At 42.2% G+C, this 27,184-nt stretch overlaps 1 protein-coding gene across 5 annotated transcripts in view; it reads left to right on the top strand.

Annotated features, from left to right (window-relative positions):
• The window catches only part of RELCH (RAB11 binding and LisH domain, coiled-coil and HEAT repeat containing), a 101,226-nt gene that overhangs the window by 5,489 nt on the left and 68,553 nt on the right, over window positions 1-27,184 (top strand). For all 5 annotated transcript variants that reach the window (XR_004984279.2, XR_006740324.1, XM_036417680.2 and 2 more), the window contains exons 2-5: window positions 17,974-18,063; window positions 26,613-26,684; window positions 26,795-26,850; window positions 26,950-27,063. Coding sequence is in view for 3 of the 5 variants with exons in the window: in XM_036417680.2 (XP_036273573.1) it covers window positions 17,974-18,063; window positions 26,613-26,684; window positions 26,795-26,850; window positions 26,950-27,063 (332 nt within the window). In the remaining 2 variants the exon portion in view is untranslated. The remainder of the gene's footprint in view (window positions 1-17,973; window positions 18,064-26,612; window positions 26,685-26,794; window positions 26,851-26,949; window positions 27,064-27,184) is intronic.

Here is a 27,184-nt window from a genome sequence, read left to right as displayed (position 1 = left end):
CAGAAATTGGTGTAATTTTAATTTCGTTTACTAGTATTTTTAGGCCCAAAGCTAAATTTGATTAATTTTTTTATGGCTTTTTACAGTGTCCCCTCCCATGGTTGTATGATAATCAACTGCAAAAGAATATTTAGCATGGTCTAAAAACACACTGTGAAATCTAAATTACAAATATCAGTTGAGAAAGGGCTAATGGGGGGCAAAAGTAGGTTTGCAATTGTGAGTAAAGGAAACAGTTTATTCTTGTATTATTATTTATTAATTATTGTGTTATTCATACAAACAGCTATAAATCTACTTTTGCACCATCCTTACCTTAACAGCCTATATTTTTCTTATAGGTAGTTGTTTTTACTGGCTTCACCCAATAAGTACTGTGAGAGTTAATGATGAATTATGGTTTCTAAATTATTGATACTAAAAGCATACTTATTAATATATAAATAGTGTCTTGCTGTTTGGCCATATTTTGGATGCAGTGCATCTTTGATAGACTTTTTGGAGTTTGTATAAATTTTGGATTGATCTGCTTCATTTAACTCCCTCATATGAGTATTTGTTTTAGTATTGCAATTTTTTGAGATATAATTAAAGAATAATATTGTATTAGTTTTAGGTATCTCTCTATATAAAAGCCTTATATGCAAAGTGTCTCTTCAGGAGTTCCACTGACCAGGAATTCAGTTGCTCGCTATGATGTGCGCTAACCACCAGGGGTGGCACAGAATGAAGGAAGGCCCTGGCCATCAGCCAGGTAGCCGGCAGCTGGCAGCTGCTAGGGACCCTAACCATGCACCAATTTTCTACACTGGGCCCCTAGTATAACATAATGATTGATATATGAGTATATTGTGAAATAATACAACAAGTATAATTAATGTCCATCACCATTGCTGTATTAAAATTGTATTGGGTATTCTGATTGCTTTTGAGGAGAGAAACATTAGGGACATGAGTGTGTTATTTCTTTTGAAATTTTGAAATTTACATGAAAAAATGTTAACAGTTTGTTTTGGGTGGTGTTTATATTATGTTGTCCATTGCACTTTTCTTTTTAAAAAGCACTTAAAACAATATGAACAGTGTTTTGCAAAATGTGCATGTGATTAATTGTGGCAAAACAAGGAAGTTTTGTAATGGAAATTGACTCTACTGTTCCACCATTAATTGGCACCTAATCCTGTAATCTGAGCAATGTGGACAGAGTTTGGTGTTTGGGAGACATGAAATACCATCTTTTCTCTAATATATGAACACAAAGATTATATTTTGCATAATAACTTATTTCTTCATCTGTGTCTGACTTGTGTCCTACCTTTTCTGTCACCTTATATTGAATATCAATGTCTTATATATTATCTATTAAGTAAATTTGAAAAAAAAGGATTAAAAAATGTCATTCTTTGCTGACAAACTAAATGATTACATATATACCAGTTTATTCTCAATTTCCTGTTGCCATTCGTAACCTTGAGGATCAGTTCTGTTTGGAATAAGTTAATGATTCTTAGTAAAAGCTTGACACAAATTTCTTTTAGGATACATTTAGCATGTTTTAAGTGAACAAAACTACTTTATACCAATAGTTTTTTGTTGTTGTTGCATTGTTTTTGTATTTTGTAAGTATTCTGTATTTGTGTATAGAAGTAGAATTACCACCAGAAAGGACTTACAAAAGTCAAAAGTTTCTAATTTTTCTAGTCATGAGTAGAGCTCCTTATTATAAGCATTCATTTACTGTCATGGTAAGGATTGAAGTTTTTTGTTTTTTTGTTTTTTTGTTTTTTTTTTCCTTTCAGGGTAGATATGTAAGGATGGCTGACCAAAGAATGTAAGGTGGAATGATGAGATTTATGAAGGTTAAAATCTCTAGTCACATCTTATCATTGTTCTTAAAGATCAACATTTGCATTTTGTAATCTTTAATAAGTTATAATAGTAATAATGTTGGTTTTTGTTTACTAATCCTTTAAATAAGATTTCCAAAGGTAGCCTATATTGATAGGTGAGTTATGAATCTGTGTTCTCACTGGACCCTTCAATTTCCCTTTTCATTTCTATAATTTGTTAAAGACATACTTGTTTGTATTGAAACACTTGAACCAAGATTTATTAAAAATGCCATTTAAAGTAAAGGCATTAAAAATTGAAAACAACCTAAATGTCCAACAGTAAGGGATTAGTTTAAATATATAATCTACATCTGCTGATCTGGATTGATCACCAAGTTATAAATTGAATAAATTAGGATGCAGCCAATATGTATATGCTTTCATTTATGTATAAAAAAGGGATAAATTTGCATATGCTTGGCATGTTTTGAAAGGATACATACAGAAGAGTCTAAACAATGATTATTGTTGCAGAGGAGGATTGCTGGTTGGGAGATGGGCACAGAGTCTTACTTTTTATTTGTAGGTCCTTTTTTATTTTACCACATGTCATTTCTTAAATGGCAGGACTGGGATTCCAACCCAGATCACTGATTTCAAAGTCTGCTCTCTTTCCATTACACCACAACTACTGTTTTATGTCAGCTTTGAGACACAGGCTCAGTAAAAGTTCTCAGATCATTTTAGTATATAATCAGGCAAAGATTTTAGTAATTCATTCAGAGTACATATATCTTATTAACTCAGTCAGAATAATCAGTCATCTTAATGCAGAAGGCTAGTCAGGTAGTACAAAATTGATTATATAAAAAATAAAGTGATGCCAGTCAGGAAGCGTAAGGAAGCCAACTGAGTGATGTTTCTCATATCAATGTTTCTCTCTCTGTTTCTCTCTCTCTAGGATATTGCCTCACACTAACCATGTCCTTAGGTGAGGATTAAAAAAATAATAATAAATAAAATAAACTGTAGCAGCACACTAAGGCGAGGTGAATAATCTGCCTAAAGCAGTGGTCAGCAAACTGTGGTTCAAGAGCCACACGTGGCTCTTTGGCCCCTTGAGTGTGGCTCTTCCACGAAATACCACGTGCGGGCCACGCACGTACAGTGCGATGAAAACTTCGTGGCCCATGTGCAGAAGTCAGTTTTCAAAAGAAATTTCAGCTCTCAAAAGAAATTTCAATCGTTGTTTTGTTGATATTTGACTCTGTTGACTAATGAGCTTGCCGACTGCTGGCCTAAGCATTTAATGTCAACAAGGTTTCTATACTGCACAGCACTCAACATAATCCAAATCAGGAAATGCACATACTACATGTGATTCAGGCTTGTAAAACAATTTCTGCTTAGTAGGGGGATCACCTTAGGGTCAAACCTGCCCAAAAATTCATCTCAAAATAGCAGTGAGGAGAGAGGATCCAAGATGGCTGCTCGGGTAGACACCTAACCGCAGCAGCTCACAACAATTTCAATGGAATACAACTAAAATGTAGAGTGGACATTGCCCAGACCTACAGGTGGTCGACTGACTGAAAACTCTACAATAGGAAGGTGGGAGAAAGCCAGAGGGAAAGTCAGAGGAGCTGAAAAAAGAGCCTAAGGTACGGAGACATGCTGCGTGCTCGCACGTTCGCGCGCACCGAGAGGTCGCAGCCGGAGAGGAGGAGAGGGCTGGGTGCTGCCTGGCGTTTCCTAGCAGGAAGGAAATGAAACCCCCAGCCTGGGCTGAACCCCCGAACTGGCAGCGCTGAGCCCCATTATGGGCCAGATTCTGGGGACCCAGGCTCCGGCAGGGGGAGACGGGGCTGGGAGGCTGAATCCCAGGGGAAAAACGAAAGGCGGGGGCCCCTGGAGTCGCGCGCTTTGTGCGCAGAGGACTGAATGTAGACTCTGATGCTGGATTACCCTAGCCGGAAGGAACAAAGCCTCCGGCGGCGCTGAGCCTCATAATGGAGCGCCCCGAACTCCCGGTCTGGGCCAGTCCCTGGGGACCCAGGCCCGGGCACGGGGAGACGGGGCTGTGAGGCAAAATCCCGGGGACGGCGCGAAAGGCGGGGGCCCCCGGAGTCGTGCGCTTTGTGCCCAGAGGACTGAATGTTGACTCTGATGCTGGATTACCCTAGCCAGAAGAAACAAAGCCTCCGGCGGCGCTGAGCCTCAGACCGGACCGCCCCGAACTCCCGGTCTGGGCCAGTCCCTGGGGACCCAGGCTGGGCAGGGGGAGACGGGGCTGTGAGGTGGAGTCCTGGGAGCGCGGCGAAAGGCCGAGCCCCCGGAGTCGCGCACACTGCGCGCAGAGGACAGTCTGTTGACTCTGATCCTGGACTCCCCTAGCGGGAGAGAGAAAGAAAGCTCCAGACTGGAGGATCGCGACGAGGAGCAGGAGCCCCCGCTGGACACCTGCCAGCCGGGTGCCAGCAAGGAGCCGGGCGACGGGGCCTCCAGGGGGGGTGGTGCCCCTGAGCCCTCGACCGCTGAACGCAGGCAACAGAGCCAAGGACCGGGGATGCTTCCTGGGCGGCGCCAACCCCAGCGACAGGCTGAAGCAGCGCAGGAGCCCACGGAGAACAAAGGGGTGCCACAGGCCAACCTGCTGAGATTCCAGGACGGGAAGGAAGAAACAATAGAAGTTCTCAATGTGAAGAAATCAAGTGAGAGCAAATGATAGTAAAATTACTTAAGAAAGAATGCAAAGTATATCTTGAAAAATCAAAGACTAAGTCAGAACTCAACTCACCAGCCAACATTGCAACATAAATGCATTTTTAAAAAAAAAGAAAGTAAGAAAGAAAGAAAAAGGGACAGAATGTTGGAACAGCGGCGACCAGACCTAGAGTGGCCAGGCACAAGGCAGTGGCAGCCGGACCCGGAGCAGCAGCGGCCAGGCCCCAGAGCAGCAGCGGCCAGAACCAGAGCATCAACGGCCAGCACTGGAGCAGCCAGACCTGGGGCAGGGGCAGCCAGGCTTGAGGCAGAGGCGGCCAAGCCCAGGGTGGCCAGTCCAGGAACACCCAGACCCGGAGTGGCCGGGCCCGAAGAAGCCAGGCCCAGAGCAGCCGGGTTGGGAGCAGCCAGGCCCAGAACAGCAGAAGCCAAGCCCAAAGCATCCAGCCCAGGTGCGGCCAGGCTCGGAGCAGCCGGGCCTGGGGCAACTGGGCCCAGAGCAGCCGGGTCTGGTGCGGCCAGGCCCGGAGCAGTGGCTGCCAGGCTGGGAGCGGCCAGGCCCGGAGCAACCGGGCCTGGTGCGGCCAAGCCCGGAGCAGCGGCTGACAGGCTGGGAACAGCCAGGCCCGGAGTGGCCGGGCCCGGAGCAACCGGGCCCAGAGCAGCCGGGTCGGGTGTGGCCAGGCCTGTAGCAGTAACAGCCAAGTCCAGAGCAACTAGGTGGGGAGTGGCAGTGACCAGACCCAGAGCAGCGACTGCCAGGCTGGGAGCGGCCAGGCCCGGAGTAGCCGGGTCTGGTGTGGCCAGGCCCGGAGCAGTGGCTGCCAGGCTGGGAGTGGCCAGGCTCGGAGCAGCGGCTGCCAGGCTGGGAGCGGCCAGGCCCGGAGCAGCCGGGTCTGGTGCGGCCAGGCCAGGAGCAGCGGCTGACAGGCTGGGAGCAGCTAGGCCCGGAGTGGCCGGGCCCGGAGCAACCGGGCCCAGAGCAGCCGGGTCGGGTGTGGCCAGGTCTGTAGCAGCAACAGCCAAGTCCAGAGCAACTAGGTCGGGAGTGGCAGTGACCAGACCCGGAGCAGCAACTGCCAGGCTGGGAGCGGCCAGGCCCGGAGCAGCCGGGTCTGGTGCGGCCAGGCCCGGAGCAGTGCCTGCCAGGCTGGGAGTGGCCAGGCTCGGAGCAGCGGCTGACAGGCTGGGAGCGGCCAGGCCCGGAACGGCCGGGCCCGGAGCAACCGGGCCCAGAGCAGCCGGGTCGGGTGTGGCCAGGCCTGTAGCAGTAACAGCCAAGTACAGAGCAACTAGGTGGGGAGTGGCAGTGACCAGACCCGGAGCAGCGACTGCCAGGCTGGGAGCGGCCAGGCCCGGAGCAGCCGGGTCTGGTGCGGCCAGGCCCGGAGCAGTGGCTGCCAGGCTGGGAGTGGCCAGGCTCAGAGCAGCGGCTGCCAGGCTGGGAGCGGCCAGGCCCGGAGCAGCCGGGTCTGGTGCGGCCAGGCCAGGAGCAGCGGCTGACAGGCTGGGAGCAGCCAGGCCCGGAGTGGCCGGGCCCGGAGCAACCGGGCCCAGAGCAGCCGGGTCGGGTGTGGCCAGGTCTGTAGCAGCAACAGCCAAGTCCAGAGCAACTAGGTCGGGAGTGGCAGTGACCAGACCCAGAGCAGCAACTGCCAGGCTGGGAGCGGCCAGGCCCGGAGCAGCCGGGTCTGGTGCGGCCAGGCCCGGAGCAGTGGCTGCCAGGCTGGGAGTGGCCAGGCTTGGAGCAGCGGCTGCCAGGCTGGGAGCGGCCAGGCCCGGAGCAGCCGGGTCTGGTGCGGCCAGGCCAGGAGCAGCGGCTGACAGGCTGGGAGCAGCCAGGCCCGGAGTGGCCGGGCCCGGAGCAACCGGGCCCAGAGCAGCCGGGTCGGGTGTGGCCAGGTCTGTAGCAGCAACAGCCAAGTCCAGAGCAACTAGGTCGGGAGTGGCAGTGACCAGACCCGGAGCAGCAACTGCCAGGCTGGGAGCGGCCAGGCCCGGAGCAGCCGGGTCTGGTGCGGCCAGGCCCGGAGCAGTGGCTGCCAGGCTGGGAGTGGCCAGGCTCGGAGCAGCGGCTGACAGGCTGGGAGCAGCCAGGCCCGGAATGGCCGGGCCCGGAGCAACCGGGCCCAGAGCAGCCGGGTCGGGTGTGGCCAGGCCTGTAGCAGTAACAGCCAAGTCCAGAGCAACTAGGTGGGGAGTGGCAGTGACCAGTCCCGGAGCAGCGACTGCCAGGCTGGGAGCGGCCAGGCCCGGAGCAGCCGGGTCTGGTGCGGCCAGGCCCGGAGCAGTGGCTGCCAGGCTGGGAGTGGCCAGGCTCGGAGCAGCGGCTGCCAGGCTGGGAGCGGCCAGGCCCGGAGCAGCCGGGTCTGGTGCGGCCAGGCCAGGAGCAGCGGCTGACAGGCTGGGAGCAGCCAGGCCTGGAGCGGCCGGGCCTGGAGCAATTGGGCCCAGAGCAGCCGAGTCGGGTGTGGCCAGGCCTGTAGCAGCAACAGCCAAGTCCAGAGCAACTGGGTCAGGAGCGGCAGTGACCAGACACGGAGCAGCTGGTTGTGGAACAAACCAGAGCAACAGAGGCCAGGCCCGGAGCAGCCTGGCCCAAAACAGCTCGCTCCTCACCTGCCCCTGCCCCACGGCTGCCTCTCAGACATGGCTGGAAACTTTTGCGGGAACTTGAGAGTCTGCTGAATCAAGTGATGAAGGCTTAGATCTGGATGTGTTGAGTTAGTATAGTCCTGGGGTGTTGATCTGTGAGTGCCTTGGGTGGGGCCTGGATGAGGCTGGTTGTCCTATTAGGAAATGTCTTTTGTGTGAAGTGTATCATTTGGCATGTGGAGGTATTATTGATATGAGAAAATGCTAAGTAACAGATTTGCTATCTGAAAAGGGATTTACTATCGGGGAAAGGGAGGGAGGAAGAGACTGAACATAAACTGTGCACCAATGGATGAGGATGAGGGGGCAGAGGGTGGGGTGGGAACCTGGTGGAGGGGGGAAGAAACGAGGAACCTGTGTAATAATATGAACAATAAAGATTGATTTAAAAAAAAAAAAAAAAAAATAGCAGTGAGGATTCAGGTATATACTAAATCACTATTTTTCTTTTTCTTTTTCTTTAATATATTTTATTGATTTTGTACAGAGAGGAAGGGAGAGAGAGAGTTAGAAACATTGATGAGAGAGAGTCATTGATCAGCTGCCCCTTGCACACCCCCTACTGGGGATATGCCCGCAACCAAGATACATGCCCTTGACCGGAATCAAACCCTGGACCCTTCAGTCCCCACGCCGACGCTCTACCCATTGAGCCAAACCGGTTTTGGCCACTATTTTTCTTATAAGTTTAAGGCATTGCTCTCTTTTTATCTTTGAAGTTTTGCTGCATGGTTACATCTAAGTTTCTAGTCTATTCTTGGAGCATGACTAAGTCTTGAGAAGGAGACCACACAGTGCAATCAGGGGTGTAGCCTTCTTCCAGATTTTCCTACTCATTATTTCAGAAATCCCCAGCAGTGAGAAACAATGTTCATATGTTTTTGAAACCAGCTGGTCCTGTTGTAGGTGGATAGGTTGCTCAAAGTAGTGACATCATATTTTCTGTTATTTCTAGCCATTTATCAAGTTCTATGCCTGAGTGCTGCCTTAGTTCAAGCCTTTAGCTCCCACCTGGACCATCAGTTTTAGACTTATAACAGTGCATTTAATCTCCATTCTTATTTTTACTTGATTTTAGAAGCTATTTGTTCCTGTCACTCCAACTCAAACCTTTTAAAATTTCTTTCTCCTGTTTAGTTGTTTCCTAGTTGCACAACTGTGAATAGTCTGCTTTCTTTCATTACTGTGAAAATGCAGATGGTAGTGACCCCTCTTACAGGGATTATTATCTATAAAAAGTGGCACAAAAAAGTGGTCAAAATGTTAAGTATCATAATTATTGTTATTAATAATCCTCCTCTTTATCTGACAACTATTCATATGATAAAATCATCCAGCAATACAGAAATTTAAGTGAATGGTTTATCAATGAATTTGTGTTTAAATCTTTTGGCTTTAAAGTTGAACTCATTGTGGAATCTTGTGACAAAGAAAAGATGGACTGCAGACTGGGAGACTAGAATTCTACTCCTAGCTTGCTCTCAGATTAACCTTTAACAAAAGGTTAATGTGATCTGATTGAATCGTTATCTGTGTGCATGACTTAATTCGAGAGGTTTATAAGTTTATTTGAGGCAAGGACTTTTATCTTTTTACTCCACATCGTGGGTTAGTAGGTATTTATAGAATTCATGAATACATAACTCAATTTTGCTCATCTATAAAGATGAAAGTGTTGGAATATCTCTAAGATTACTTCTCACTTGCAAGTATTTTAAATATAGGATCAGTGAAATGAGCCCAAACATTTTATTTTATTTTATTTATTTATTTTTTTAAGAATGTTGGCAGTTTTATTTTTCTTTTTATTATTTTTTATAAGTATATATTATTGATTTTTTACAGAGAGGAAGGGAGAGAGATAGAGAGCTAGAAATGTCGATGAGAGAGAAACATCGACCAGCCACCTCTTGCACAACCCCCACCGGGGATGTGCCTGCAACCAATGTATTGAATACATGCCCCTGACCGGAATCAAACCTGGGACCCCTCAGTCCGCAGACCAACGCTCCACCACTGAGCCAAACTGGCTTCGGCGAGCCCAAGCATTTTAATTTAAGTGGGTAGCATTTAAAATGCTTATACACGAGAAACCAAGATGGCGGCATAGGGTGGACACCCAAATTCAGCCTACCACAACAAATTTGAATTTAGAACTGGAAAACAGGGGAGGCATTGCCCTGAAGCACTGGGCGGCTAGCTGAGAGGAGGCTGTGCCATCTGGGAAGGAGAGAGGAGGCACATTGAACCTCGAGAACTGTGCACGTGAAAAGGCGCTGGCTTACTCCCGGCGCGTGGAGAGGAAGGGCCAGACTGAGATTGCTGCTGGTGTACTCCCGGTGCGCGAGAGGGCGGGCCTGGCTGAATTCGCTACTGACTTACTCCCAGGCACGCGGAGAAGGTGGACAGATAACGCTACGCTGGCTTTCTTGTTCGAGAGGAAAACAGACTCACCCTATTGCTCTGATAGATGGCCCCAGATAGGGAGAGGTCAGACTGTCAGGCAGCGGGCAGAGATCTCTTGGAGGTGTGTGAAACCAGAGGCCATTACTGCGGGACTTGGGGAGGAGCCAAAGGAAAAACAAAGCTTGTCTGCACCAACCCGAGACTCCACCCCATCCAAGCTGAGCACAGAAGCTCTCCCAGAGGCTGGCTTTCTCTAAGGAGGGACTGGCCAGAATCCAAAGCTTGTCTGCGCCTTTACCAAAGAGGTGTGCGTGCCTGCAACCAATCTTCTGAAACTCACCACAAACAGGACTTTTCTAAGGCGAGACTGACCGGGAACCAAAGATTGTCTGTGCCACCCCGAGACCCCGCCACATCCAAGCAGAGTACAGAAGCCCTCCCAGCTGAGACACTGCTGATCCTCACAGCCAATTGGCTTGGAGATCAACAATAAGCAAGGCTTAACAACAAGACTGCACACACAGCCCACAAAGGGCTACACCAAGACTGTCCACCGCAGGTAACTGGGAAGGCTGTGCTACTACCTAGCACACAAAACTGTTTCATCAAATCAGGGAAACAACTAAAATGTAGACCAGAGGAAGGACACAAAGGAAGGAGATGGAGGAAAAGAAAAGATTGGACATTGAGTTCAAAACTACAGTTATAAGGTTATTCAACAATATCTTAAAAAAAGGCAGATAAAATAAAAGATACCTATGAGGATATGAAAAGGGATCAACTAGAAATAATAAAGGATCAACTAGAAATGAAGAAAACATTGTCTGAAATAAAAAATATTACACAGAGTCCTAAAAACAGACTGGAAGATCACAGGAATCAAGAAAAAGATTTAGAACACAAAGAGCCAGAGGACACTCCTCTGCAGAAGCAAGAAGATAAGAGAATCCAGAAAGTTGAAGATAGTGTAAGAAACCTCTGGGACAATTTCAACAAACCAACATCAGAATTATGGGGATCCCAGAAGAAGAGAGAGCAAAATACCAAAAGAATACTGGAAGAAATAGTGACAGAAAACTTCCCCCACCTGGGGAAAGAATTAGACTTACAAGTCCAGCAAGCGCACAGAACCCCAAACAAAAGGAATCTAAAGAGGACCACACCAAGACACATCATAATTAAAATTCCAAGAGCAAAAGACAAAGAAAGAATATTAAAAGCAGCAAGAGAAAAGCAGGTAGTTACCTATAAAGGAGCACCGATACGATTGTCAGCTGATTTCTCAACAGAAACCATGCAGGCCAGACGGGAATGGCAAGAAATATTCAAGGTGATGAATAGCAAGAACCCACAGCCAAAAATACTCGACCCAGCAAAGCTATTACTCAGAATCGAAAGCCAGATAAAGAGCTTCACAAATAAAAAAAAGCTAAAAGAGTTCATCACCACCAAACCAGAATTATATGAATTGCTGAAGGGGGTTATTTAGGAAGAGGAAGAAGATAAAGATAAAAATTATGAACAACAAAATGTAACTATCAACAAGTGAATCTAAAAACCAAGGGAATTGCCAAAACCAGTTTGGCTCAGTGGTAGAGCGTTGGTCTTCGGACTGAAAGGTCCAGGGGCATGTACGTTGGTTGCGGGCACATCCCCGGTAGGGGTTGTGCAAGAGGCAGCTGGTCGATGTTTCTCTCTCATCGACATTTCTAGCTCTCTATCTCTCTCCCTTCCTCTCTGTAAAAAAAAAATCAATAAAATATATTAAAAAAAAATAAAAACCAAGGGAATTTAAAAAATCTGATGAACAATATTAACTGGTGAATATAATAAAATCAGAGATATGGAAGGGGTGTGGACTGACGATTCTCGGGGAAAAGGGGAGTGGGGGTGCAGGAAGAGACTGAACAAAAACTGTGCAACTATGGATGAGGACAATGGGGGATGGGGAAAGGACAGAGGGTGGAGTGGGAACCTGGTGGAGGGAAGCAATTGAGGGGGGTGGGGAGAGGAACACATTTGTAATAATCTGAACAATAAAGATTTATTAAAAAAATTATACACAACCTCCGTCAGGTAAATTTATTATATTTCTTTATTTTTATTGTCTAAAGTTTTACATATGTCTCCTCTTCCCCCAATTGACAACCCTCCCCCCCCCCCCATAGCCATTCCCAGCCCAGGCAAGCCCTCACCACCCCAGTGTCTGTGTCCATTGGTTATGCTAATATGCATGTATAGAAGTCCTTTGGTTGCTCTCTACCCTCCCCTATCATTTGTCTCTGGATCTATTCTTGTTCATCAAATTATGTTGATCATTATATCCCATATATGAGTGAGATTTATTATCTTTTTTTATTAAATTTATATACTATACATTATTATTTACTATGACATAGTTTCTTTAGGCATGATTCAATAAATGACCTTTACTGAAAGAATTAGAATATAAAAGTTAATTCCTTGTTACTATATTTCTTCCTATTCTTCAGTTGTGAAATGAGTATTTTCAAGAGTTTTTAATTATAAAATACACTATCTACACTAATAAAAAGAAACATGCAAATTGACTGTCACTCTGTTGCGCCCACCAGCCAGTCAGGAGTGAGTATGCAAATTAACCCAACAAAGATGGCAGCGGCCATGGAGCTGGAGCGATCAGGAGGCATGGGTTGCCCGGGCAACAGAGGAAGCCAAGCTTCCAGCCTGCCGTGGATTCTCTCAAGGAGGGGCCGGGTGCCTGAGTCACCGGGGGATGTGAAGACGGCTGAAAATGGCTTTCAGTCCCTTACTCAGGCTGGCCACACCACCATGGGATAAAGATCCCCTCTGGGGGGCTCGGCCAGCCTGCAAACAGCTATCAGCCTCTCACCCAGGCTGGCCAGGTACTCCAGTGGGAACCCCCACCCTGAGGGGTGGGTGGTCAGCTTGAAAACAGCCCCTCACCCAGGGTGGCCACACACCCCCAGTGGGGACCCTCACCCCATGGAGGCATGGCCAGCCTGCAAACCACTACAGGCCCCTTACCCAGGCCGCCTCACGCTCCAAGGGAACCCCCACCCTGATCTGGGACACCCTTAGGGGCAAACCAGTTGACCCCACCTGTGCACCAGGCCTCTACACTAATAAAAAGGTAATATGCTAATTAGACTGGGAGACCTTTCAGGAGACATGGACGTTCTGGACAAAGCCATGGTGGCAGGGCCCAGGTACAGGTGGTTAGAGGCCAAGAGGGGAGAGCAGTTGTGGGTGATCAGGCCAGGATGGGACGGCAGTTGTGGGTGATCAGGCTGGGGGGAGGGGGGAGGGAGCATTGAGGGTGATCAGGCCGGTGGGAGGGTAAGGGCAGTTGGGGGTGAGCAGGCCAGTGGGGAAGGCAGATGGGGGTGAGCAGGCCAGCAGGGGTCCCAGTTGGGGGAAAGCAGGCTGGCAGGGGGTGCAGTTGCGGGTGATCAAGCTTGCAGGGGGGCATTTGAGGGCGAACAGGTTGGGGGTCAGTTGGGGACAAGCACTCTTGCAGGCAGAGTGGTTAGGGGCAGGCAGGCAGGCAGGCAGGTGAGCAGTTAGGAGCCAGCAGTCCCAGATGTGAGAGGGATGTCTGACTGCTGGTTTAGGCCCGATCCCTGTAAACCAGCGGTAGGACATTCTTTAAGGGGTCCCAGATTGGAGAGGGTGCAGGCCAGGCTGAGGGACACCCTTCCCTTTCTCCCTCTTGCATGAATAATACCGGGCCATTAGTTATAAAATATTGAAAGAGAAAAGATATCAAAACACATACAAAGAAATTCAAACAGCCCTAGCCAGTGGCTTAATTGGTTAGAATGTTTCATATACCAAAGGATGGCAGGTGTGATTCCTAGGTTGCGGTTCAATCCCCACTGGAGACAACTGATGGATTTTTTCCCCCCTCTCTCTCAATCTTTCCCTCCCCTTTTCCCTCTCTCCCTATCGCTCTCTCTCTCTAAAAAAAAAAAAAAAAAAAAAAAAAAATCAGTGGAAACATATTCTTGGTGAGGGCTGAATTTAAAAAATATTCAAACAGTATGGAGTATGTAATGAAAATTTTTAATTTTACTTCTCAATTAGTATTAATAACATACATTTACAAAAACATATAAAGCACATATAACCATACACAACATACCTACATGGACTTTTATACACACATCTAAAAAATTATTCTTTAATATTTTACTATACCTTTCTGTCAGTAACCTGGTACACAATAGTTCAACAGATGTTTTAATTGAATTAACCAATGTTCTTTATTAGTCAGCAGCTGGTCAGTCTTCTTGATACATTTAATTTTAAAAAATATATATTTTATTGATATTTCACAAGGAGAGAGATAGAGAGCTAGCAACGTCAATGAGAGAGAAACATCGACCAGCTGCCTCTTGCACAACCCCTACCGGGGATGTGCCCGCAACCAACGTACATGCCCCTGACGGGAATCAACCTGGGACCTTTCAGTCCACAGACCAACGCTCTACCACTGAGCCAAACCGGCTTCGGCGATACATTTAATTTTTAAAGTGCTATTTAGTTTTCCTAAAAGATATGTTTTCAAGCATCTGACATGAATTTTTTTAACTGATGTGATATTTCATTCTGTCATCAGTTCTAAAGTATTAAATGTAAATATGAATTAGACTACTTACATGCATGATTTATAAAGTCAGCTCGCATATCTTATAGTCACACTGTATAATGCGTTTAGTTTTTAGACTTAGTTAAACTTACAGGTCTTACCAGTTTGTGGATTATGATGAAAGTCCTGGATCATTCAGTTTCTGAGTTATAAAGTAAATATTAAGAAGTTACACAATCCTGGAATTTGAAGAAATGCTGATACAGTTCATATTAGAATATACAGCTTCTTTCTTTCCTTAACAAATATATTTTAATGATTTCAGAGAGGAAGGGAGAGGGATAGAGAGAAACATCAATGATGAGAGAGAATCATTAATTGGCTGCCTCTTACATGCCTCACACGGGGGGCGAGGGGGGGGGGAATCATCAAGCCCCCAACCCCCTAGGTCCACACTCAAGCACTAAGCCACACTGGTTGGGCTGTAGCTTCTTTCTTAATAAAAAAGGTAAGTTTTTCCAATCTCTTTTTTTATATTAGAATATTTGGAAGGGCATTTGCTTGTCCTGAAAAAAAAATGTGGCTGTATCTAAAGAAGAATACTTATTTTAGAGCTATAAAATTACCTTATATAACTCTTAAATCCAAAGTACATTTTATTTACAAAATCTGTTATGGGCTAGTATAATAAAAGTTTAAATTACTTTCTTCATAAATAATTATTTTCCTGACATGGTAAAATACAATACAATGAATTATGACATGAATGTTATATCATAGTTATTGTTATTTTAAAAGTATTGTGGCTTTTTTTTCTTGGAAAATAGAAAGTATTGGGGCTTGGAACTAAAATATATATATATATTTTTTTTTTCTCTTTTTTAAAATTTTTTTTATTTTTACATGTTTTATTGATTTTTTTTGCCCCCCTCCCTCCCTCCCACACATCCCCTCCCTCTCCAGAATTTTATGTCCATTGGTTGTACTTATGAAAAAAATATTTTTTTTTCAATGGCCATATTAAAGCTGTGTTTTAATAAAATTAAACTGTTTGCTTTCCTCAAGGAATTTTCCTATTGCATAGGTGATTTCTTTCAGAGTATAATGGAGGGATAATGTATGGTGATCAACTAAGTTCTAACCTATATCTTTATGTCTGATTAAAAATATTAAAATGAGGAAAAGAAAGAAATACTTAGAAAACTAACATTGGATACTTCACATCATAAAAAAATATTTATCTGAAATCAGCCAACGTCAGTACTTAACATTCCATGAATATCAGGACTAAGTAAAACAGTGAGGTCTGGTATTACAAACCAGAATATTGTCTGATGTAGGTTCATCCTATTTGATGTACATGTTTAAATATACAGGTTAGAAACAAGAATAAACTAAGGAGTAGCTAAGACATGTGACTAAGAGCATAGAGTATAGAACACAAGTAGAATTTCTGGTTAGGTCAGTAATGGCCAGCTAAACTAACATATCAGGAAAATCAAGATTTTAAATATGTGGTCAAAGAATGTGAATAGAAAATTCACACAAATACCCCCAAAAGATAGTGGCCAATATGTTTTTTAAAGAATGTGCATGTTCACCAGGAATCATAGAGATGCCTAGATAATTAAGATATAATTGTATAGTATGTTAAATTGGTGCATTTAAAAATATTGATTGACAACAGCTATTATATGGTGCTGATGGAACTCAGATTGCTATGTATCCTTATTCTGGAAATCAGTTTAAGCAATATGTATCAAGGATTTGTGCACTGGTGAGGAGTGTGGCCTGCGCAGATCGGGCCACTGTGAGAGCCCTGCTCATCCCAGTCTTCTGTGCAACTATGGACCTGCCCTCTGAGCGGCTGTCCCCTGGTCTGGCATCTTCCGTGGAACCACAGCACTCGCCTCTCCAGGGGACCCAGTTGGGTCTGGGCCCAGGAACAGTAGCAATGAGAGGCGGTGGAACAGGCCTCAGTCCTAAGGCAGTGGCCACAAACCTTTGTGCATGGGTTGGGTGGGGGTGGGGATGGGGGAGTCAGGCTTAATCCGGCAGTTGGACATCCCTCTCACAATCTGGGACTGCTGGCTCCTAACCACTCACCTGCCTGATTGTCCCTAACTACTTCTACCTGCTTTCCTGAATGGCCCTAACCTCTCTGCCTGCCAGCCTGATCGCTCCTAACTGCCCTCTCCTGCCGGCCTGTTCTCTCTCCCCTAATTACTCTCCCCTGCCAGCCTGATTGCCCCTAACTGCCTCTGCCTGCTTGATTGCCTCTATCATTAGCCTCTGGCAACCACTCAGCTATTTATGTTTCTATAGGTTTGCCTATTCTAGACATTTCATATTGAATAGAATGGTACAATATATCTGGTTTCTTTCACTTAGCATGTTTTCAAGGTTTATGTTGTAGCATTTGTGAGTACTTCATTTCTTTTTGTTGGCCAAATAATATTCCATTGTATGGATATACTACATTCTATTCATGTGTGCATTGATAGACATCTGGTACATTTGTTATTGTGAATACAGTCATGCGCTACATAATGTTTCAGTCAAGGACAGATCACATATACATAGTTGTCCAATAAGATTATAATGGAGTTGAAAATTCTTATCACCTGGTGGTGACACCATTTGGTCATAGTTTAAAAGCTCATTACTCATGTGTTTCTGGTGATGCTGGTATAAACAAACTTATGCTGCCAGTTATATAAAAGTGTAGTATATGCAATTATATACAGTACATGATACTTAATAATAGTAAATGGCTACTATTGGTTTATGTACTATATTTTTTTATTTTTTTATTTATTTATTTTTATTAAATTATTATCTGTGTACATATTTTAACATTGCCCCCTCCAGAGTTTTGTGTATGTACTCTATTTTTAATCATTATTTTAAAGTATATTCTTTCTACTTATGAATTAAAATTTGTTGTAAAACATTATTCCATGTTACACTAACAACAGTCTTATACATCCCATGTTTACTATGTTTCTTGATCATTTTTTTTGGTACTGTATTTAATGTCATTTTATTTTGTATGGTAACATGCCTGGGAGCAGTTATCATCTAGATTTGTATAAGTATGCTCTGATGTTTGTACAAGGATGAAATTGCCTAATGACACATTTTTTCAGATCTAGAATTTCCTGGAAATGTTTTATAGTCTCTTTCTGCTAAGATTTCCTCTCCTTTCATTCATTGTGCACTTGCATTTACTTCACCTAGCATAATTATAATAGCTATTTTAAAATATTAGTCTACTAATACTAATATCTGGATTATTTTGGGATTGTTCCCTGTTAATAGTGTTTTCTCTTGAGACTGGCTCACAATTTATTAGTTCTTATGTATTAAGAAATTTTGGACTGTGTAGTGGACAATGTGTGGAGACAGGATTCTGCCCTATTTTTTCAACTTTCATATTTTTTAGTAATAAATTGTCTAGTCAGACTCAATCTGCAACTCCTAGGCAGCAGTTCAAAACTTTTATTTCTTCTTTTTTTTGCCTTTAGATTGGTTGGTATTATGCCTTGCATGTGCATTGTTCAGGAGTTAGCCAGAGATTTGGGCAGGGAAATTTGAGTTTGTTTAATTGGTATGAGCATTTTTACCTTAGTTTATTGCTTTAATAGAATTTCTAGATCTTAGTTTTATTAACTAGAAATTATTGTAAAGAATTGATTGCCATTACCTTATTTTGGTAATTAAATAAAAATCTGTTTAATTCTTCTATTTTTCTCTTCATTACAGATAGAGCTGGGAGCATCAGTACTCTTGATTCTTTAGACTTTGCAAGATATTCAGATGATGGAAACAGGGAAACAGATGAGAGAGTGGCAGGTGAGTAAGATTGTAAAGACAGATTTGGATTTTAGGCATTCCAGAAATAATAAAATGACTTGAGGAATTCTTTTTCTCCCACAATTTGGTATGTTAATATAATTATATAGTTATTATGCAAAATTATTTTTTATTAACTTATTGGCGCCCGGGAACATCTCAACCTGTAACTTACTCTTCCAGTGTTGCTATGAGTTTGTGGTTATGCAATTTTCTGAGTTCTTATAACCAACAGTTTACAATCAATAGTTATGAAACTGATGTGAACAGCTTTAAGTTAGCCATAGTTTAGTACAAAGTTGGACTTTGGCTTTGTCATTCCTTTGATCCTTCAAACCAGGGCTGATATTCAAGTGTTGTATGCCAATACAACTCTAAGGATTGTTCAAATTGGTTGAAATACTTTCATGTAGGTTGTTTAATAAATTTTGTCTTGAGTTCCCCAGGTATTCTTCATCACAGCATCTCTTCAGAAACTTCTGACTTTCCTATGATTCAGAAAAGAAAGGTTTAATGCTTGGTATAACAGGGACCTTTAGGACCGTGCCCATTCCGAGATGACCAATAACATTCTTTCTGGTTGCTTGGTTACTTATTCTAGTTTTCTTCCCCTCCCCAACCACCAGCAAGTTCTGCCTTCTAAGTATCACCACTGGATCTGTAGATACTTCAGAAGATCAATTTTTATCTGTGTTCTGCCTACTCAAGTGAGGCCAGTTGTATTCTGCTGGGAATCTACCCTGGAATTACCAGTGTAGCAGCACTGGCTCTTTAAATGTTAAATGGCCTTGTAGGAATTGTAGTTTTCATAGGATATTGGTGGGGATAGCAGATCGATCAGATAAATATTTTGATCTTCATCTCTAAGAGTGGGCACTCTTGGAGCAAGAGGGATGCTACATGGGACAAATGGAGCCTGTGGAGGCAATATAAAATTTGGAACACCCATAATGTGGATTCTTGTCTTGACCAACTGTTGAATTTTTTTCTTCCATTTACTAGGACAATTTTGTTAAACCTACCAGATGTTTACCCATCGTGGTCTTCTATAATAATAAAAGCATAATATGCTAATTAGACCGGATGTCCTTTCGGACGACCTTCTGGAGGAAGCCCAGGCTGTGAGGGAAACCAGGGACCCAGGTACCTGCTGGTGGCTGGAAGGAAGCCCAGGTACCGGGTGCCAGAGGGAAGCCGGTCCTGGCAGCTGGGGAAAGGAAGGCCAACTCTTGCATGAATTTCATGCGTTGGGCCTCTAGTTACAATAATAAATGTGAATGCTAATTTTTATATAGCACTCCATTCTAAACACTGTGCTAAATGTATATTAAACCATTGAATTATAGAATTCTCCTCCTCCTCCCCAGGAAACTTCAGTGGCAGAGCTAGTATTCAAATGCAGATAGCCCAGCAACAGAGCCCACAATTAACTGTATCTTATGCTACCTCTTAGCATCAAGGGTGAGGTTTGACCTGATTAAAAATGACATTCAAATATATGATTTTTATTTATTGCTTAAAAATGAAGATGTTGAATATTTAAAAATCTCATTGCATTATATGATTTAAAAATGATGTAACTGTTTTTGGTTCAGAAGCTAAGAGAAGATTCAGCAGTACAAGCAATAGCAATGCCATTTGAATGAGGATGTCAGTGAAAGAGTTAAATGTGGCTCCCTGTATCAAATCATGATTTGTAATAAGCATTATGAATTTTTGTTTGTTTGTTAACCCTCACCCAAGGATATTTTTCCATTGATTTCTTTTTTTAGAGAGAGTAGAAGGAAGGGGGAGAGACCAGGAAAGAGAAACATCAATGTGAGAGAGACATATCGATTGTTTGCCTCCTGCAAGTGCCCTGACCAGGGCCAGGGATTGAGCCTGCAACCAAGGTATAGGCCCTTGACCAGAATCAAACTCAGGACCCTTCAGTCTGTGAGTGGACGTTCTATCCACTGAGCCAAACTGCTTAGCATTATTGACAGATGTATCAAAAACAGTAAATCTAGCCCTAGCTGGTGTGGCTCAGTGTGGACCAGCGTCCCAGGTTTGATTCTGGTCAAGGTTACGTACCTTGGTTGCATACTCCTAGCATCATTCTCACCATCATTTTCCTAAATTTAAAAATCTAATTCCCTCTCCCCCCCTCAAAATTTGTATAGGTGTTCCTTCAAAAAGGAAGCAGTGAACAACTGTTTATTGAGCACCTTCTCCATGTACCTGTTAAATTTTAAAGTTTTCTTAAAAATGCAACAAGGGAAATTTATAGTTTAAATATTGGGATTGCCAGTCTTTATTTTAAGCATTTTAAACATCTGCTATGTGTTCAGACTGTTATGCACTGGAAATAGAAATATGACATACATAATACTACCCTCAAGGAATGTGTACTGAAATATGTCTATATCTTCAATGCAGATTAATGTTAAATGCTTTGGCATCAGTGAAAAGGACCTGTGAATTGTGGAACCAATAATATTCTTGTCTCAGGTTCACAGGATCCATCTTTTAGCCTCAGTCTCTGACTTTATTTGTTCTCATATCTCTACCTGTTAATATATTACTTCTCTAGTTCACATCTTAACTTTCATGGTGGGATCTAGAGAGCTAAAAAAAAAAAAAAACTGTGCTTTTTAATTTGTACAAAAGACACTCCTAATGCTGGTAAGATCAGTAATGTTTCAGGTTTATTACATAAGGCAGTAAGTATTAGCATACTCATTTATTCAAAATATGTTTGAATGCTTACTCTGTATTCAAGGTATTGTATTATGCTGTTCTTGGGACAACAATCATATGAAGCCTTTATAAAGCTTAAATAACCTATTAGACATCCTATCTAATAAAAGAGTAATATGCAAATTGACTGTCATTTCAACACACAAGATGGCTGCCCCCATATAGACACAAGATGGCTTCCACAAGATGGCCTGCAAGGAAGGGCAGTTGGGAGGGACCAGGCCTGCAGGGGAGGGCAGTTGGGGGGAACCAGGCCTGCAGGGGAGGGAAGTTGGGGGTGACCAGGCCTGCAGGGGAGAGCAGTTGCAGGGGACCAGGACTTCAGGAGAGGGCATTTGTGGGGAACCAGGATGGTAGGGGAGGGAAATTAGGGGTGACTAGTTCAGCAGCGGAGGCAGTTAGGGGCAATTGGGCTGGTAGGGGAGCAGTTAGGCATCAATCATGCCGGCAGGGGAGAAGTTAGGCAGTGATCAGGCTGGCAGGCAGAAACTGTTAGGGGCAATCAGGAAGGCAGGCAGGCGAGCAGTTGGGAGCCAGCAGTCCTGGATTGTGAGAAGGATCGGGCCTAAATGGGCAATCGGACATCCCTCAAGGGGTTCCAGATTGGAGACGGTGGAGGCTAGACTGAGGGATACCCCCCTCATGCATGAATTTTGTGCACTGGGCCTCTAGTTCTAAAATAACATTCAGATTTTTGCTTGTGGGATATCTTGACCCTGTTCCCTGGGTAAGACGCAGCATCAGTAGTGCTCTCATTTCTTAGCTATTGGCCTGCAATATACATATCCAGCTTTATCAGGATTAAATAAGCCTGTTCGTCTTTATTATATACTAGTGGCCTAAACCGGTAGTCACACATCCCTTCCACAATCTGAGACTGCTAGCTCCTAACCGTTCACCTGCCTGCCTACCTGATTGCCCCTAACTGCCTCTGCCTGCCTAATCACCCCTAACTGCCCTCTCTTGCCGGCTTGATGTTGTCCCCAACTGCCCTCTTCTGCTGGCCTGATCTCACCCCCAACTGCACTCCTCTGCTGGCCAATTTGGTTCTAATTGGTTCTGTGCCAGTCATTGTTAAAAGTTCCACCTCCTATACAGCTTTTGGCTCCTCACAGTTGACCCAGATTTGGTTCTAATTGGTCAGTTTCTATGCCAGTCAGCGTCAAAAGCTCTGCCTCCTCACAGTTGACCCAGATTTGGTTTTGATTGGCCAATTTCTATGTCTCTGGGCCTATCAACAGGGCCTGATCAGAAAAGCAGGGCTGATCAGCAACCCTGTGGAGGCTCGAAGAGAAATGAAGGCAGGGCTGCTGGCCAGCCTAGGAGGGAAAGAGAGAGGCAAGTGCTGGTCAAAAGCTGCCACAGACGCTACAGATCAGCCTCTGCTTCTCTCTTCAGGTCTCTTTCTGGGCCTGATTCAAAGCTCCCTCAGCAGTCACTGCTGGGTCACTGGGCCTGAAGCCATAGTAGTTAGCGCTGGGTAGCCATGCCCAGCGCTGACTTCCGGATGGTCCGCCTTTGGTCGTGATTGGTCATTACATCCTGGCTCTTTATTATAGAGATTTCTCCCCTACTACAGATATTTGTACTTCCTTTTAGAAAGACTTTTTTGTTTTTCTTATCTTGTACCTTAGTTAAATCTTACTTATGATTTTGTGTGATTTAAAATAGGATAGATTCTCCAACAAGACTTTAAAGGCAACAAGCCTTTAATATGGTTGTAGGGTGTTATAATTTATATGGTAAGTCATGAAAGTATGAACTAGGATAGTTGCAGAGACAACTTTAGATGAATGGTTATTTAGGAGGTTATTCAAGGGTTGGAATCAATACGACTTGGATATTTAATTAATGTGGGAGTAAGCACAAGGGCTAAGTGAAGAGTAAACTCCAGGTATCCTCTTTGAACAGCTGGTAGATAGTGGTACTGTTAATGGAGAGAGACTGGAGGAGGAGAAGAGAGAACAGAATTGAAAAGGAGATGGTAAAATTCATTTAAAAACTTGAATTAAAAACTTATGAAACATTGAAATGGGCACATCCAGGTGATAATTAGGTAGATTTTTATATTGGGGAAAAGGTTTAAAGGTTTTGAATCTTCTGGGACTATGATTTTCATAAGTATGAATATCATCTCATTGGAGTATGTAGAGTAAGAAAAGGGCCTGAGAAACACCAACTTTGAGATGAGTAATAGCGGAATCTGTATAAGAGAATTGGGGCAGGAGGAACAGTAATGGAAATAATTTTTTTTAAGTCTTGGGGAAGGTGATTCTCTCCCCGCCACCCTACAATTTGATGACTATAGAAAACTAAATATCTATAAACTGGAGATTGCATCTTGCTTCATTTCATTTATTTCTCCCATCTACCAAGTCATGCCTAAATAGTACTATGCCTTTTTTAATTCTTTAATCCCAGGTGCTGCTGGTACTGTCAGGATTTTAATATTGTTTTAGGGAATATATTTTTATTCTAACTCATAGTCTTAAGGAATTTTTTTCTAGAAATGCTCGTGTGATAACAATATAAGTATTAAAGTTGGGGAAGTGGTATTTCATGATGAAATCAAATCACTTTATATTAAGAAGAAAGTGGCAGGTTGCTTGACTCAACCCTATTGATTTGAACTCTTCAATACTGAATAGGAATGGGAGTAAAAAATACTTGACTAACTAATGTTATGGAAAAGGCCTTCCAAAATAATATTTTGAGTTTTGTGGCAAATGAACTAAGATTGGCAAATATTGCAAGATCATATTAGTGGTATATGAAGTTGGGGCATCAAAGGATTGATTTTTTTTTTTGGCTTTGAAATTTAATACTTTGCCTTTGGTGTTTCCATAGTCAGTTTTATATCTCCCAAGTTATGAAAGCATGATCTTTTAGCATTTAAATACCTCTGATTATCAGGATTGTCCAACCTTGGGTGGGAAATAACTTTTAACTAATCTTGAGTTGCTTATACTGATTTAATCATTAATATTTTAGTAAGATTATAATATGCATTATTAGAATATACCTACATCTTTCCAGTTATTACTTTAGTTCCAATAAAATTGCATTCAGCAGTGTTGGGCTATTATAGGGTTGTGATGGTGGAATGAGCAGATTGTTTGTTGGTTCCTACAGTGTTCTTTAAAACCATACACATCCTCAAACGTTTTTATAAAGAAGTATATTTGAAAAATTCTTGAAGAGTGTTTAGTTCAGTGTATCTGTTTACATGAAAATTTTGAGCTTTAGGCTAATGTTTTTTAAATAGACAAATTTGTGTGTGTATATAACTGTTCAGACCTTTCTTGTTAAACTTTCTCATGTAACTAAAGTTAATTTATCGTACTATGCCTTTATAGAGATGTGCTATAACTTCAAAGATATGCCTCTTGTCTTTTAAAATTTATAGTGTATAATACTGAGAAACATGCAGCAGAGTGAATTCATTTTGATAGGCACTGCTAATTTTTAATGGCATTTGGCCGTGTATATGTAGATGTGCATAAAATCTAAATTCTTGCCGTCTGACATGGGTTTTTATGGCTTTCTGTGCCTTGATCATTTAGTGTTTTGCTTTTGGTCACCTAAACTTCTACCAATTGAATTCGAGTTTTTCACAGTTTGTGTTTTAACCATTTTTTCCATTTATTTTTTTCATATTCTGTCTTTGGTGCAAGGCATTTCTGATCTGCAATTGTTTTGTAATGTATCTTAGTAAATTGTGCTACTAAAAGCATAATAATATGTGCATTCATTTTACTTTACTGAAGTATTTTTAAATCAAAATCAATTACTTAAGAGTTCTTAAATTAAAAAAAATAAAATAAACCTATTCTGTACTTAACCTTACTCCCTAAATGGGTGTAGTCTAACTTTAAATATAGACTCTTAAGAGTTTCCAGAATTGTAAGTTTTAGGGAAAATATTTTAACTTCGTTTCACAGAAATGTTTGCAGATCAGCATTGCCGACTCCCAAATGAGAAATGGTACACATACATGTCATCTGATTTTTAGTTGTGTTTCCATGTTGTTGCAGTGAAATTCTGTGAATCAAAATAATTGGCCTCATGTACTAGATGTGAATTAGTTACATCTTAAGTTTTTAATGAAAATATGCAAACTGAGTGAATCCTGATTTTTCCATATATTTTTATAGCTTTGTTGTCTCTGGTAGCATCTCATTTGCCATATTATTTTTTCTGTTTATTAGTCAATTTGGAAAAAATTGCATATTTAAATTTGCTAGTTTTTATGCAGAACTATTTACATACTATAGTTTTTTAATATTTAGTTGTGACAAAGATGACTTAATTTTTCTAGAGGTTTACTTTACAGAAATGACTTTGTTTATAATTTGAGCAGTGTTCATATTATTTTAAAGAAAATTCCTAGTTAAGACACAGTTAAATCTTTTTCATGATGAAACATTTTAAAGAGTTTATTAAAATGTTTCCTCAGTATTGTTTATCTTATAATCAAGCTCTGGTAAAAGGAGAAATTTTTGAGTTTCACTAGTGCCTCCTAACATAAACAAATACCTATTTGAGGTTATCAAAAACTTTGAAAACTCTAATTTTAGTTAATATCCTTAGATAACTACATTTTTGTAATTGTACACAATCTTTTGCTTTAGAATAACTTTAATTAAAATTAAAAGACAAACTATTTCCACCCTTTGGCTGCAAATGAAACCTAAAATAAACCCTTAAGAATTTTTTAAAGATATATATTTAACATATATAAACATGTTTGTAAAAGACATACATTTGTGTGTAGAAAATTTTATAGGCTTCCCAACAAAATATTTATTCCTTTAGCATCTTAATGAAGTGATATATTCATTAACAATTTTTATATTGACTTATAACATTATTCTAGATAATGCATTAAAAATACCTTTTTTAGTCCTACCTGGTTTGGCTCAGTGGCTAGAGCATCAGCCTATAGACCATAGGGTTCTGGGTTCAAGTCCAGTCAAGGACATGTGCCTCTGTTGCAGGCTCCTCCCCTTCCCTAGTCCTGGTCCAGAAACATACAGGAGGCAACCAATCGATATGTTTCTCTCACATTGATATTTTTCTCTGTCTTTCCCTCTCTCTGAAAATCAATGGAAAAATATCCTCAGGTTAGGATTAAAAAAAAAGATACCTTTTTAAAAATTGATTTTAGAGATAGTTGGAGAGAGATAGAGAGATAGAAACATCAATGAAAGAGAAACATCAATCATTTATCAGTTGCCTCCTTCACATCCCCAACTGGAGATCAAGCCTGCAACCTGGTCATATTCCCTGACCTGGAATCAAACTGATGACCTTTGGTTCATGGGTCAATGCTCAGTTACTGAGCCAGACCAGCCGGGCCCTTTTTCTTTTTAATCCTGAGGTTTTCCTTAAGTATTTGCTTGGACTTCATCTAATTTTTATCTTTTCCTCTAAAATTATATAACCTGAGAATATTTCATTTTCTTGACTAGACTGACAGAAGCAGAAGCACCCACATTACTAATATTTTTATTTACTAGATAAGATTATACCATAGGCTTTATTTTTAAATAGAGCCATTCCTTGTCAGACAGCTAGAATATTTTATCAGTAGTCCCCTGAATTCTAAAACTATGGAAAACATTCACCAGTTTGCTTGCTAATCAACTCTGCTGCATGCGTTCACAAGTTTCATAAAGATTGCATGCTTTCTGTTTTCAATACAAATTGTATTTTTTTTTCATACCCATCTTTGCTTTTTATTTTTTTTATTTTTGTTTCCCTTTTCTTGGTTGGATGCCTGTGTGTGTTTATTCCAAATCCCTGTCCAGTCCTGGAGTTTGAACTACGAAAAGCCAAGGAGACCATTCAGGCCCTCCGAGCCAACCTGACAAAGGCTGCAGGTGGTGTACATAAAATTTTTTGCGACTTTTCCTTTTTTGACAATGTAGAAGTAGCTGAGATATTTTCAAATGTTAAATAGTAAAATACTATTTATATTTTCTTCCACCAGAACATGAAGTTCCTTTACAGGAACGAAAAAATTACAAATCAAGTCCTGAAATTCAGGTGGGTGAATGACAGCTCTAAAAGTATCGTCCACATAAAATGGTAGCACAAATATTGAAGGAGGAAAACTTATGGTATTTTATCTTATTTTGCCTCCAGGAGCCAATCAAACCTCTTGAAAAGAGAGCTCTAAACTTCTTAGTCAATGAATTTTTATTGAAGAATAACTACAAGCTTACATCAATAACCTTTTCAGATGAAAATGATGACCAGGTACAGTTATTTTTTTTAACAGTGAAATATTTTCTTTTTAGCTTAAAATGTACTTTTCTCTTTTATTTATTTAATTTGTTTAAGTTATACATATAGTAAACTTCTATAAGGTTAGCTACCA

The sequence above is a fragment of the Pipistrellus kuhlii genome, unplaced genomic scaffold (assembly GCF_014108245.1).
Source record: "Pipistrellus kuhlii isolate mPipKuh1 unplaced genomic scaffold, mPipKuh1.p scaffold_m20_p_6, whole genome shotgun sequence".
Taxonomy (NCBI): Eukaryota; Metazoa; Chordata; class Mammalia; order Chiroptera; family Vespertilionidae; genus Pipistrellus; species Pipistrellus kuhlii.
This window is presented reverse-complemented; position numbering and strand designations above follow the sequence as displayed.